The sequence below is a fragment of the Micromys minutus genome (genome assembly GCF_963924665.1).
Source record: "Micromys minutus genome assembly, chromosome: 1".
In the NCBI taxonomy this organism is placed as follows: domain Eukaryota; kingdom Metazoa; phylum Chordata; class Mammalia; order Rodentia; family Muridae; genus Micromys; species Micromys minutus.
This window is the reverse complement of record NC_137969.1, coordinates 210,150,088-210,165,059: the sequence shown is the minus strand read 5'-3', so window position 1 is coordinate 210,165,059 and position 14,972 is coordinate 210,150,088. Positions and strand designations below refer to the sequence as shown.

At 38.7% G+C, this 14,972-nt stretch overlaps 1 protein-coding gene across 1 annotated transcript; it reads right to left on the bottom strand.

Moving 5' to 3' along the window:
* Window positions 1-3,724: 3,724 nt before the first annotated feature.
* Window positions 3,725-4,216, bottom strand: LOC308439808 (EKC/KEOPS complex subunit Tprkb-like; the record flags this gene model as incomplete). Its single annotated transcript, XM_080941735.1, has 1 exon — window positions 3,725-4,216. The coding sequence occupies one exon, from the start codon at window positions 4,214-4,216 to the stop codon at window positions 3,725-3,727; it is 492 nt and encodes a 163-aa protein (XP_080797861.1).
* Window positions 4,217-14,972: the final 10,756 nt, after the last annotated feature.

Genomic DNA, 14,972 nt, shown 5'->3' with positions numbered 1-14,972 from the left:
TTATTATTATTATTATCATCATCATTATTATTAAAGTTGTTGAGAGTGTGGTGCTAATCACTCTCAACAGAAGAGGCAGAAAGTTCTCCTCTTGTACTGTTTCTCTTGTTTAGCAGTGCTTATTTCAAGACTAGAAATCTGCATTTACTCCAGGACTCCTGGCTGGGCGCACTGTGCAAATGCTGCTGTCCTGGATTGAAGCTTATTGAATTATTTCCACTGTCTTTTTATAGAGCTGTTAAGTTCCAAAGAAGATAGTGCCTATTTCAAAGGGGCTACTGTTCTTACACTGTCCTCCTCATTTTCTGTTCCCGAGTGTAAGTTGTGTGTGCTTTGTAGTGCCACACTAATAATATGATTATGTCTTAGTTCATTTGGGCTGCTGTCACAGAATATTATAAACCAGTGGTTTATAATAACAATCACTTATTTTTAGCAGTCTGGAGGATAGGAACTTTGAGAGTGAGCACTGGTAGAGTATTGAGAATGACTATGGCTTGTAAGTACTCATATTCTCCTTGTGTATTGTATGGAGGAATGTCAAGGGATCTTTCCATGACCTGTTTTTTGAAGATGCATATTTTCATTAATTGATAATTTCATCCAATAAATTTGACTGTACTTATCTCTAATTTCTTCCCTTAACACTTCCCAGATCTACCTCAGTTCCCTTTCAACTAAACATCTTAATCTCCTTTTCAGAGTCTCTGTTTTTAATCTGTTAACTTTTTATTAGCATATGATAATTGTACAAAATAGTGGATTTCACAATTTTACACATTCTTATAGTATACTCTGATTACAACTGATCTTCATTACCTTCTGCCCTTTCTCTTACCAGTTTCTGGGATTTCTCTATGAGGGCTTCAGTTTTATTTATAGCAGAGCCCTCCTAGAATAATTAACTCCCAAAGACCTAGTCTTCTAATATAATCACATCAGGTTTCAGCATTTGGATTTTGGCAGGACACAGGCTTTCAGTCTACAGAGCACTAGTCTCATATTTCTTCCCATGGGACAGATGTCTCTGTGCTCTTACTTTAACTTTGGTGTGTCCTAGGAAGTTGTAGTTTTAGTTCAGTCCTATTATTTAAGCTTAGTATTTGTATATATAGTTTTCCCCCAGGAAGAACAGCCCTGGAATTTAGTCAGCCCTGAAAATATACATACAAATAACATTATACAGGCTGAGGCCATTATATGTGTGTATATGGACATTTAGGTATGTAATAAAAATTAGTGAAAAAGAGGACATGAATTTGAAAGAGCAGCATATGTAAAGGTTTAGTGTGGTGGTTCTCTATATTCCTAATGCCACTGTAATACCATTCCTAATGTTGTGATGAGCCCAACCATAAAATTACTTTGTTGCTACTTCATAATTATAATTTTGCTACTGTTTTTTTTTTCTTATAAGGACAACATTTAATTGGGACTGGCTTACGGATTCATAGGTTCAGTCCATTAGGATCAAGGCAGGAACATGGCAGTGTCCAAGCACGCATGGTGCAGGAGGACCTGAGAGTTCTACATCTTCATCTGAAGGCCACCAAGAGAAGCCTGGCTCCCACATGGCTGGGGGAGGGTCTCTTAAATCCCATGCCTGCAGTGACACACTTCTGCCAAGGTCACACTTCCCAAAGGAATGAATGCCTTAAGATACTATGCTGTCCCCAGGTCTTCCCCTACTGCACAGCCTAAAAGCCCAGGCTGAGAAGGCAGAGGGCTTCTAAAGCACTGCTCTGGGTATTCCCTCTGATCCCTCTGCCTTAAATATAACAAAGTGTCTCCCTCTGCTCTACAGAGACAGTGAGCTTTAGGCCTGACTCACTGTGACCAACTCTGGAGTCCACAACCCCAACCCCCCGGCTGCTCACCGCTTGTTCAAGTCAAGGCTTACTGGACAGAGGCCACTCACCATGTACCTGTTCTCTGCTGCTTTCAGACTGCAAAGGTGGCATCGAGTAACTGCAGCAGAAACCCAAAGCCTTTGAGGAGCAAAGTACTTATCTGGCTCTTCACAGAGCTTTGCTGACCCTTGACCAAACCTATCTTAATGAATACAATCAAAATACAGGATAAAGTAAGGGGGAAAAAGAAATCATCAAACATGGTTTTATAATAGTAACATGACCTGGGCTAGTCAGTTAATATTGCTATACTCTTTTATTGCTTGTGGTATAAAGTGGGCACAAAGACATGTCCACCTAATAAGTGGCTAAGAGTTAAATGAACTGCTATTTATTATTGAGATTGGATTTGACGTAGTGCTTTAGGCTGATTTGGAATTTGTGGCATATCCTGAACTGACTTCAAACTTGTGGCTTTCTCCTGCCTCAGACTCCCGAGTAATGAGCCACCACACCCAGCTTAGAGTAAAATAAATTCTTTTTTTTCTCTTCTTTTAACTTTATTTTAAAAAACAAAAATAAATGTACAAATTTTCAGCATTTTTGAATAAATGTATACAAATACATTTTTTAAGGTTGTAATTAAGTATTTGTGGGTACATATACATACACATATGTATATATGTAACAATAATATAGGAAAAGAAGCTATTAATTTGAGGGGATAGGAGAGAGACTAGGAGGGACTGTAGGGAGAAAAGGGGCATGTGATATAGTTCTATTTTAATTAAAATATATTCTTTTTTTTTGTTGAACCTCACAGTCTGTGAATTGTTTCTGGGTGTTCAGACCTTTCTGGGGTTAGTATCCCATTATCAGTGACTGCATATTATGTCTGTTCTTTTGTGACTGGGTTGTCTCACTCAGGATGATATTCTCTAGATGCATTCATTTTCTTAAGAATTTGGTTAAGTCATTGTTTCTGATAGCTGAGTAGTACTCCATTGTGTAAATGTACCACAATTTTTGTATCCATTCATCTACTGAAGGACATCTGGGTTCTTTCCAGCTTCTGGCTATTATAAATAGAGCTGCTATGAGCATTGTGGTGCATGTGTCTTTGTTGTATGTTGGAGTATCTCTGGGGTAAATGCCCAGAAGTGGAATAACTGGGTCTTCAGGTAGTACTATGTCCATTTTGCTGAGGAACTGCCAGACTGATTTCCAGAGTGGTTGTATCAGTTTACAGCCCCACCAGCAGTGGAGAAGTGTTCCTCTTTCTCCACATCCTCGCCAGCATCTGTTGTCATCAATTCTTATGTGTAAACTCTCAGGATCCAGAGCTTAGAAGTACAAGGTGAGTGACAAGCTGACAGAAGTTATCCAGTGAGAGCCTCGAGCGCTGAGCCTCCTCCTGGCCTGCACTTTTTATTCCACTTGTGTAAAAATGACATGTCTTCAGATACAAGCAGAGGACTAGATGACAATGAAAAAAACCAGTGATGGAGGTTATCTTTGTGAAGTAGAAAAAGGGCTGTAGAGGTGGCTCACTGGTTATGAGTACCACTGCTGTTCCAGAGGTTCTGAGTTCAAATACTAGCAACCACATGGTGGCTCACAACTATCTGTAATGGGATCTGATGCCCTCTTCTGGTGTGTCTGAAGACAGCAACAGTGTACTTACGTATAATAAATAAAACCTAAAAAATTACAAAAACTCGAAAATAGTAAAAAAAGTAAAAAAAAAAGTTGGGCTGGTAGTGGTACCATCTTCCCTTTTCCTGTGATGAATATGTTAATTTTATAACCAGGAAAGAAAAGCTAGTGATTAACCCTGCAATTTTATAAAACATCTTTTGTTGACATTCTACAAATTATACCATCCAATAATGTCTCAATCCTCTCTTTTGTGCCGACAGTTTATATATCTTCCTGACTTCTGAGAGCCTTGTTATTTCTGGAAGACTTTCCAAGGGCACCTGCTGGCCTTCCACCTGAGATATTAGGTGTTCCTGATGTACTCGTTTGCCTCCATCTTCGATGTAAACAATCAGAACCGAGGTGTTACTTTCTGAAATGCCAAATTTCTTCAGATCCTCTGAAATATTATTTGGAGAGAGGTTGAAGATAATTTCAGTAGACAGAGTCCTTGTCTTCATTCTTCCCAGTTTGTGGAGGTGAACGGTTTTGTTTGCTGCCACAAGTATCTGAAATGGATCGATAATCACATTGGGGTTTATCAATGAACCATCAATAGATCCTTCCATGGCCCTTTTCCTCAAGTCTCCTGCATTTTTTACACCTTTAAATAACAGAAGGGTCACCCTGCATTCGGGAAACAAGTCCAGCTGCTGTAATAACTGCATTTCACAGACAGTGAGGACTCTCTCTCAGTCTCCGGTCCGTTTCAGAAGATCGTCCCCTTGAAAGTTTGCTACTGTTTTGAACCATAATGCAAATTTCTAATATGCAGTATATCTGATATGTAACCCCAAAGAGATTAGTGAACATATACTTAGAACAGCTGGTTTACAGGGAGAACAGGAAAGGGAGAATTAATGTAATTATAATTTTTAAAATGGATATCTGTTTACTAATATGATTGTATAATAACCAATGGGAGGTTTGTATAGATAAGAAAAGTTACATTAATAACAACTAAACAACACAGATAATGTCAACATTGGTCCTCAGATTTATAAGGCATGTAGCAAAGATTTTAATTAGTCAAATTACTATGGATGAATAATGGAATTGATTTTTTCTTTTTGGCTACCTTGATTACTGCTCATACCTTATTTTATGCGTAGAGTAAAGGTAGAGGTAATGGTAGTGAAACTATATACTGAAGCAAAAATAAACACCAACCATACCACATGAGGCAGACTATAAGGACCTTTTGAGACTTATTGATCCAGTCTGGATACTCTCAGGCCATGATTTCAGAGTCCTTTTTATAGTACTTTCAGGTATATTGGCTGTCTTCTGAGTGCCATGTTTACTATCCAGATTCTTAGATCTCTTTGGCTTACAACCTTCTTAACAGATGATCTAAGAAGAGTGGAGGGGAACTTATGTCAAGGGACACTTCTGCAGAAAAAAAAAATGGCCTTACATATCCCCACTTCTAAGACAATCAGCAACAATATGCAAATCTTGAGAGTGCTGATGTTCTTGTAATTTTGACCATGAGAGGATCGCAATGGGGGACTGCATAAAAAACAGAAGCCTTTGAACTCATAGGAGAAGCCTAACAATCACCCAGCCTTTGCTAGCATTAGAGGTAGAGCTGACTTTATACCCATTTAATGATCTAATTAGTGGCAATTATCAATAATATAGAGTTGCTACACTTCAGTGAACACATTTCTAAGGCTGACATTAAATACCTGCCTCTGTAATCAAAACACAAAACATGTGCTTCAGACTGATCTTGATCTACCTTCACCTCAGGAATCAATAAGCATCTCTCAAGAATGTGCTACCTCCTATAATGGAATGGGTGAACTCAAGCTCTGTCATTGCTAATCTCATCCTAGAAAGCAAAACCTTCATGGTCTAGCCTTGGCTCCTGACTCAGTTTCACAATGTGTGTGTGTGTGTGTGTGTGTGTGTGTGTGTGCGCGTGCGTGCGCGCGTTGGTGCAGGATCATTACCTGTGCATGCCCACTAGGGTTATACCTGGAGGTCAGACATCTTCCTCTATTTCTGCCTGTTTTATTCATTTGAGTAAAGGTTTCTTACAGAACCAGAAACTTTCTGTTTTTCTTTTTCTTTTTCTTTTTTGGATATACTTCACTTATATTTCAAATGTTATCCCACTTTCTGTTTTTTCCTCCATAAACCCTGTATCCCATCCTCCCTACTCCTGTTTCTATGAGGGTATCCTCGTACCCACCAATCCCCTTATGCCTGCCTGCCCTGACATCCCCCTACACTGGGGGCATCGAGTTTTGGCAGAACCAAGGGCTTCTTATCCCATTGATGGCCAACAAGGCTATCCTCTGCTACATATGCAGCTGGAGCCATGGGTCTGTCCATTTGGACTAATTGGATATTAGTTTAGTCCCTGGGTGCTCTGGTTGGGTGGTATTGTTTTTATTGGGTTGCAAGCCCTTTCAGTTCCTTCAAGTTTTTTTCTCTAACTCCTCCATTATGAACCCCATTCTCACTTCAATAGTTGGTTGTGATCATCTGCCTCTGTATTTGCCATGATCTGGCAGAGCCTCTCAGGAGACAGCAATATCAAGCTTCTGTCAATTCTTCTTTTTAAAAAAAAACTTTGTAGACATTTATGTTTTTATTGGATATTCTCTGTATTTACATTTCAAATGTTAACCCCCTTTCTCTCCACTCCCATCCCCCTCCCCTTGCTTTCATGACGGTGCTATCTCTCCCAATCACCCACTCCTACCTCTGTACCTTGGAATTCCCCTACAATGGGAAAATGAGCCTTCACTGGACTAAAGGACTCTCCTCCCATTGATGCCAGACAATGCTGTCCTCTGCTGCATATGCACCTGGAGCCATGGGTCTCTCCATATGTACTCATTTTTTTGTGTTGTAGTCTTTGGGAGCTCTGGAGTGTTTGGTTTGTTGATAACGTTGTTCTTCTCATGGGATTGCAAACCCTTTCAGCTCCTTCATTCTTTTCTCTAGCTCCTTAATTGGGGTTCCTGTGCTTAGTTCAATGGTTAGCTGCAAGCATCTTCCTCTGTATCAGTATGGCTCTGACAGAGCCTCGTAGGAGGCATCCATTTCAGATTCCTGCTAGGAAGCACTTTGGCATCAGCGATAGTGACTGGGTTTTGTGGTTCTATATGGGATGGATCCCCAGGTGAGGCAGTCTTTGGATGATCTTTTCTTCAATCCCTGTTCCTCTATTTGTCCTTATATTTTCTCCAGTGAGTGTTTTGTTCTCCCTTCTAAGAATGACTGAGGCATCCATATTGTGGTCTTCCTTCTTTTTGAACTTCATAAGGTCTGTGAACTTTTTCTTGGGTATTCTGAGATTTTGGATTAGTATCTGCTTATCAGTGAGTCCATAGTGTGGGAATTTCTAATTCTCATGACATGAAGAATAATCTTAAAGGAAGATTGGCCCACTTAGTATACACCTCAGATTATACTAGTTGGCAACTCTGGGTTTTAGCTACATATAAAATCAGTTATGGATTCAGTTTCCATGGATTGAAAACAATATGAACGTACACATGAAAGACTGAGCTGGCACAAATATTCATAAATCAGCATGTGTGTGGAGCAGATAGGCCATGTTTGGAGCCCTAATACCTGATTGAGATTGGTCGAAGGCCTGGGAGTAAATACAAAACGGGTAAAGCTTTCTGAGCTCTTGGGAAATCAGAAGTTCTCACACTGCCATAAACAGTACATGATCTTCATGATGCCACAAACAATGGTATGACCCCACTAGGCATTGGCCATGCCACAAGTCCCATCTCCACAGGAGGATGTGATATGGACTCCAGCCAGATTGGCCCACGCCCCAAGTCCCTCTCCTGCATGTAGATGTGACTGCACACAAGCCCTAGGCAGAAGTAGGACTACCCTAAAATATGTAGACAAGGTTTCCCTAAGCCCTGAGGCTAAGCCAATAGGAAGATGGTGGTCAGACCCATAGCAATTTCAAAAAGTATATTTATACTGGAGTGTGGGGGCGGTGCTAAAGAAGAGTTACATGTGTAGAACTCATTCCTTTGTTCTAAAAGTGCTGTTACCAATTCATATTGGGAAGAGAATTTTTCTCCTGAAGGTTCTCAGGTCCTGTACCAGGGCCTCTCACCAGCTTGGTTTAGCTTGCCAGTGACAGCCATGATCAGGGGCAAAGCACTGTCTTTGAGAGCTCAGGCTGAAGTTCATATGCCCTACCTAGCTTTAATTTCAGCACCCCGCTGAGCTTTGTTTTTTCCACTTTCAAGCCTGAATTCATGCATGCCATCTAGATCTAGTAGAAAAGGCAGCAGAGGCTACATTACCCCAGACAAAGTGGGGACTACTGGAGTAAGGTCCCACAAATGTGCTTGCATACTAATGTATTTCTGCAAGTAGTTTTGTTGGATTAATTGAAAAGAAAATCATGACTTATATTTTATATCCATTTAATGACTAAAACTAACTCTAGTATTGGCAGATACATACATCATCACCTTCTTTGAGAAGTGTGACTTAAAGATCTCTCAATGAAGAAATTGATAGCTATTTTTCATGGCTAGTATCATATATAATATCATCACAAATAGTGACCTCTGGATGATTGGGGTGAGACATTATTATATTATTCATTTAATAACAGATAGGCTGCATAGCAAGTACCAACATTGAAATGGAAGGAAGGTTAGTATAATGGTCAATCACTCTCCCTGTTCAGTGGACACTGAGTTCTGAATATCTTTGTTTTTGAATTTGCGTGCATGTGTGTGCATGTGTGTGTGTGTGTGTGTGTGTGTGTGTGTGTGTGTGTGCTGTTTATAGACACAACTTTCTTTCCCTTAATTGTCAGCTTTAGCTTAAGTGGAATTGAAAATGCTCTTTTCACTTTAGCTGTTTGCTTTTCTTGTGAATGCACAATTGGTTAGTATTTAAACACTGAGCACAGCACAAACCCACCTTGAGTTGATAACTGCTCTAGCAGCTGGTTTCAGCCTTCATTTTCATTCTGAGCAATGACCAGAGCTGTGCTTCTTGGAAGACATACATTTTCCAATAATAGTCCCTCTCCCTCTCATTCTGTCTGTCTATCTCTTTCTCTGTCTCTCACCCTCCCTCAGTCCCTCCATCTATCCCTCCCTGGTGGACTTTTTATCTTCCCTTTCACCTTCTTTCTTTCTTCTCTTTTATTCTACTCTCTATTGTGTTTATTTCCACTGTCCCCATCAGAATTTTACATTCATTCCCTGTCTCCTCATCTCTTCTTACCACTTGCTCTTTCTTGGCACATGCTGTCCTGATTGTACTGTGCTTGGTGACTATATTTTTTCTCTTTCTTCTGTCTTTTGTGGGCTGGTTTCTCTACTTGTGAAATTTTAGTTGGTATTTTCTTTTATTCTTTTTTTATTGAACAACTTTATTTTTTCAAAAAAGATAAATGAACAAATTTTAATCATTTTTGCATAAAAGTATACAAATACATTTTTGTCAGTACTTGGCTTTTTCTCTTTAAAAGATTTGATAGTGTGCATTAAGGACTTACTAGTTACAATGAGCAAAAAAGTACATGTAAAACAGGATGTAACACAGAATTAGTCAAAGTTTTCTTGGTGTGTAAGGATTGAGCATAATAGTTTTTTTTTCTTGAACTTCACACACTCTGTGAGTTGTTTCTGGGGTGTTCAGAGCTTTCTGGAGTTAGTATCCCATTATCAGTGACTACATATTATGTCTGTTCTTTTGTGACTGTGTTATCTCACTCAGAATGATAGTATCTAGATGCAACCATTTTCTTTCTTTTTTTTCACATAGCTTCACTATATTTATTTATTTATTTTTGAGAATTAGTATACTGTATTTTATTTCTTGAACTTCATACAGTCTGTGAGTTGTTTCTGGGGGAGTGCAAGCCTCTGGAGTTAGCATCCCAATATCAGTGACTGCATATTATGTCTGTTCTTTTGTGACTGGGTTATCTCACTCAGGATGATATTCTCTAGATGCAGCCATTTTCTTAAGAATTTTGTTAAGTCATTGTTTCTGATAGCTGAGTAGTACTCCATTGTGTAAATGTACCATAATTTTTGTATCCATTAATTTACTGAAGGACATCAGGTTCTTTCCAGCTTCTGGCTATTATAAATAGGGCTGCTATGAACATTGTAGTGCATGTATCTTTGTTGTATATTGGAGTGTCTCTGGGGTATATGCCAAGAAGTGGAATAGCTGGATTTCCAGAGTGGTTGTATCAATTTACAACCCCAGCAACAGTGGAGAAGTGTTCCTCTTTCTCCAAAACCTCACCAGCATCTGCTTTCATCTTCGTTTTAGATCTTGAAAATCTGACTGGTGTGAGGTAGAATCTCAGGGTTGTATTGATTTGCATTTCCCTGAAGGCTAATGATGTCAAGTACTTGCTAAGATGTTTCTCAGCCATTCGATATTCCTCAATTGAGAACTTTTTGTTTAACTCTGTACCCCATTTTTTAATAGGGCTGTTTGATTCTCTGGTGTCTAGCTTTTTGAGTTCTTTGTATACCTTGGATATTAGGTATGATGTGGGATTGGTAAATATCTTTTCCCACTCTGTTGGCTGCCGTTTTGTTTTCTTGACAGTGTCCTTAGCCTTACAGAAACTTTGCAATCTCATTAAGTCCCATCCAGAAGCCATTGGTGTTCTGTTCAGGAAATTTTCTCCTGTGCCTATGTGTTCTACGGTTTTTCCTAATATCTCATCTAATAGTTTCAGTGTACCTGGTTTAATGTGGAGATCTTTGATCCACTTACACTTGAGCTTTGGACGAGTAGATAAGAAATGTTCTATTTTCATTCTTCTGAATGCTGAGTGCCAGTTGCACCACCACCATTTGTTGGATAGGCTGTCCTTTTTCCATTAAATATTTACAGCTCCTTTGTCAAAAATAAGGTGACCATATATGTAAGGGCTCATTTCTGGATCTTCTATTCTATTCCATTGTTCCATGTCCCTATTTCTGTACCAGTACCATGGGGTTTTCAGTACAATGGCCTTGTAATATAGCTTGAGGTCAGGGATAGTGATTCCTGCAGATGTTTTCTTGTTGTTGAGAATGGATTTAGCTTTTCTAGGTCTTTGTTATTCCAGATGAAATTGCACATTGATCTTTCCAACTCAATGATAAACTGGGTTGTAATTTTATTGGGCATTGCATTGAATCTGTAGATTGCTTTTGGTAGGATGGTTATTTTTAAAATGTTGATCCTTCCAATCCATGAGCATGGGAGATCTTTCCATTTTCTGAGATCTTTCTCGATTTCCTTCTTTAGAGGTTTGAAGTTCTTGTCACACAGGTCCTTCACTTTCTTAGTTAGAATCACATCAAGGTATTTCATAATTTTTGTGACTATTGTGAAGGGTATCTTTTCCCTAATTTCTTTCTCCACATGATTGTCCTTTAGATATAGGAAGGCTACAGATTTGTTTGAGTTAATTTTATATCCAGCCACTTTGCTGAACTTTTTTATCAGCTGTAGATGTTCTCTGGTGGAGTGTTTGGGGTCACTTAAGTACACAATCACGTCATCTGCAAATAGTGATGTTTTTACTTCTTCCTTTCCAACTTGTATACCTTTGATTTCCTTTTGCTGTCTCATTGCTCTGGCCAGAACTTCCAGTACTATGTTGAATAGGTAGGGGGAGAGTGGGCAGCCTTGTTGAGTCCCTGATTTTAGTAAGATTGCTTCAAGTTTTCCACTGTTAAGTTTGATGTTGGCTATTGTTTTGCTGTATATTACTTTTATTATGTTGAGGCCTTGAATTCCTGTTCTTTCTAAGACTTTTAACATGAAGGGGTGTTGAATTTTGTCAAATGCTTTCACAGCATCTAGTGAGATGACCATGTGGTTTTTTTCTTTGATTTTTTTTTTCATGGTGGATTACATTTATGGATTTCTGTATATTAAACCATCCCTGCATCCCAGGGATGAAGCCCACTTGATCATCGTGAATGATCGTTTTGATGTGTTCTTTGATTCGGTTTTCAACTATTTTGTTGAGTATTTTTGCATGTGTGTTCATAAGTGAGATTGGTCTGAAGTTTTCTATCCTTGTAGGGTCTTTGTGTGGTTTAGGAACGAGGGTTATTGTAGCCTCTGAAAATCATTTAGGTAGTATTCCATCTGATTCTATCTTGTGGAATAGTTTGGAGAGTATTGTTATTATGTCGTCAATAATTGTCTGATAAAATTCTGCACTGAATCCATCTGGACCTGGGCTTTTTTGGTTGGGACGCTTTTGATGACTCCATCTATTTCTTTACGTGTCATGGGCTTATTTAGATGGTTTACCTGGTTCTGGTTTAACTTTAGTATCTGGTATCTATCTAGGAATTCATCCATTTCTTCGAGATTTTACAGCTTTGTTGAGTATAGGCTTTTGTAGTAGGATCTGATGATTTCTTGAATTTCCTTAGTTTCAGTTGTTATTTCTCCACTTTCCTTTCTGATTTTGTTAATTTGGATATGATCTCTTTGCCCTCTAGTTAGTCTGTTTAAGGGTTTAACAATCTTGTTAATTTTCTCAAAGAACCACCTCTTGGTTTTGTTGATTCTTTAAATGGTTCTTTTTCTTTCTATTTGGTCTATTTCTGCCCTAAGTTTGATTATTTCTTGCCATCTACTCCTCTTGGGTGTATCTGCTTCCTTTTGTTCTAGAGCTTTTAGCTGTGCTGTCAAGTTGCTGATGTATGTTCTCTCCAGTTTCTTTTTGGAAGCACTCAGAGCTATGAGTTTTCCCCTCAGTAGTGCTTTCATTGCATCCTATAGGTTTGGGTATGTTGTTTTTTCATTTTCATTGAATTCTAGAAAGTCCTTAATTTCTTTCTTTATTTCTTCTTTGACCCTGGTATCATTTAATAGAGCTTTTTTTAGTTTCCATGTATTTATGGGCTTTTTGTTGTTTTTGTTGTTATTAAAGACCAGCCTTAGACCATGGTGATTTGAAAGGATGCATGGGAGTATTTCAATCTTCTTATATCAATTGAGGCTTGTTCTGTGTCCAATTATGTGGTCAATTTTTGAGAATGTGCAGTGAGGTCCTGACAAGAAAGTGTATTCTTTTGTTTAAGGTGATATGTTCTGTAGATAGCTATTATTTCCAGTTGGTTCATAGTCTCTGCAAGTTTAAAGTGTCCTTGTTCAGTTTCTGTTTCTATGATCTGACCATTGGTGTGAGTGGGGTATTAAAGTCTCCCACTATTATTGTGTAGGGTGAAATGTATTTTTTGAGCTGTAGTAGGGTTTCTTTTATGAATATGGGTGCTTTTGTATTTGGAGCATATATGTTAAGGATTGAGAGTTCCTCCTGACAGATTTCCCCTGTAATGAGTAAAAATTGTCCTTCCTTATCTTTTTTGATAATCTTTGGTTGGAAATTTAATTTATTCGGTATTAGAATAGCCACTCCAGCTTGCTTCTTGGCACTGTTTGCTTGGAAGATTTTTTTCCCAACCTTTTACTCTGAGACAGTGTCTGTCTTTGTCTCTGAGATGAGTTTCCTTTATGCAGCAAAATGCTGGGCTTTGTTTATGTATCCATTCTGATAACCTATGTCTTTTTATTGGGGAGTTGAGTCCATTTATGTTATTAGATATCAAGGAATAGTCGTTGTTGTTTCCTGCTATTATTGTTTTCATTGGTTGAATTGTGTCTGTGTCTCTTTCTCCTTTTGGTTTTCTTGCTCAGGAGTTTTCTTGTTTTTGCTAGTATGTAGTTCCCCTCATTGTATTGGGTTTTCCACCTATAATTCATTGTAGTTCTGGGTTTGTTATCTGATATTTTGTAAATTTAGTTTTGTCTTGGAATATCTAAGTCTCTCCATCTATGATGATTGATAGTTTTGCTGGGTATAGCAGCTTTGGCTGGCACTTGTGCTCTCTTAGTGTCTGCATGGTCTCTGTCCAGGTTCTTCTAACTTTCATAGTCTCTGTTGAGAAATCGGGTGTGATTCTAATTGGTCTGCCTTTACATGTTATATGACCTTTTTCCCTTACTGCTTTTAGTATTCTTTCTTTGCTTTGGGCACCTGGCATTTTTACTATTATGTGTGGGGAGGAATTTCTTTTCTGGTCCAACTTATTTGGAGTTCTGTAGGCTTCTTTTATGCTCGTGGTCATCGTATTCTTAAGAGTTGGTAAGTTTTCTTCTATGATTTTGTTGAAGATATTTACTGTGCCTCTTAGTTGATATTCTTCTCCCTCTCTATTCCTATTATCCTTAGGTTTGGTCTTCTCATTTTGTCCTGGATCTCCTGGACATTTTGTGTGAGGAGCCTTTTGGCTTTTGCATCTTCTCTGGCTGTTTTGTCTATGTTTTCAATGTTGTCTTCGGCCCCCGAGATTCTCTCTTCCATCTCTTGTAGTCTGTTGGAAATGCTTGCATCAGTGACTCCTGATTTCTTTTTTTAGGATTTCTACCTCTAGGGTTTTCTCTTTTAGTGTTTTTTTTTTGTTTTATTGTGTTCATTTCTGTTTTAAATTCCTTTTTCCATTCCTTCATCTCTTTGGTTATGTTTTCTTCTAGTTCTTTGAGTGTTTTTCTTTAAAAGCTTCTAATTCTTTATGCTTTTCCTCCTGTTATTTTTTTAAGGATTTCTATCATTATCTTGAGGTAGGATTTTGGGTCTGCTTCTTCTTTTTCTGTAGTGTTTGGCAATCTGCCGTTTGCTATGATGGGAGGGCTGGCTTCTAGTGTTGCCAGGTTTTCTTGGTTTCCCTGGGGTACGTTCTTTCCCTTTTCTCTTGCCATCTTGTTGTAAATGATTGGTTTTTGGCTTTCCTTTGTACCTGGCCTGTGTCCCTGTATTTCCACTGGTCCTGGTGGCAGATGGTCAGTGTGCCTGTTGTGCACCCAAAAGCCGCTCGTTGGAAACAGAGGGCCCAATGATTGGTTTCTGGTCTCTGGATCCGGCAAGGCAGGGGCTCACTTTTCGAGTGTTCTCGGCAGAGATCTCCCTGCCCCCTGGCTAGACGGAACCCCTTCTCTCCAGGCCTGTGTCTCTGGGTCTTCACTGGTCCTCCTAGTGGATGGTCTGAGCTCTGTTCTGCCTAATTAGTTTCTATGTCTTGTTATACTTGCAGACAGTATAACATTTGAAAGTTTATTTTTAGATGAACCTGTGCTTCCCAGGTATTTTTTTTCTCCAATTTGAAAAAGTATTTCATTATTGTAGCCTAAACTAGCTTTTAACTCATGACATTCCTTCTGCCTCATCTTCTAAATGCCAGGGTTCCAGATATGAATCACCACACTTGTTTTCATTCTTAAAATGTCCGAATTGTAGGTAAATGCTGCCATATGAACATATACACATTTGCATAATCATGGCTTATACTTTTATGTAGATAGATTGGGATAAGTTATTGTCACTGCACTGAATTCAATCTCTTATTAACTTACCATGTGAATAAAAGAATGCTT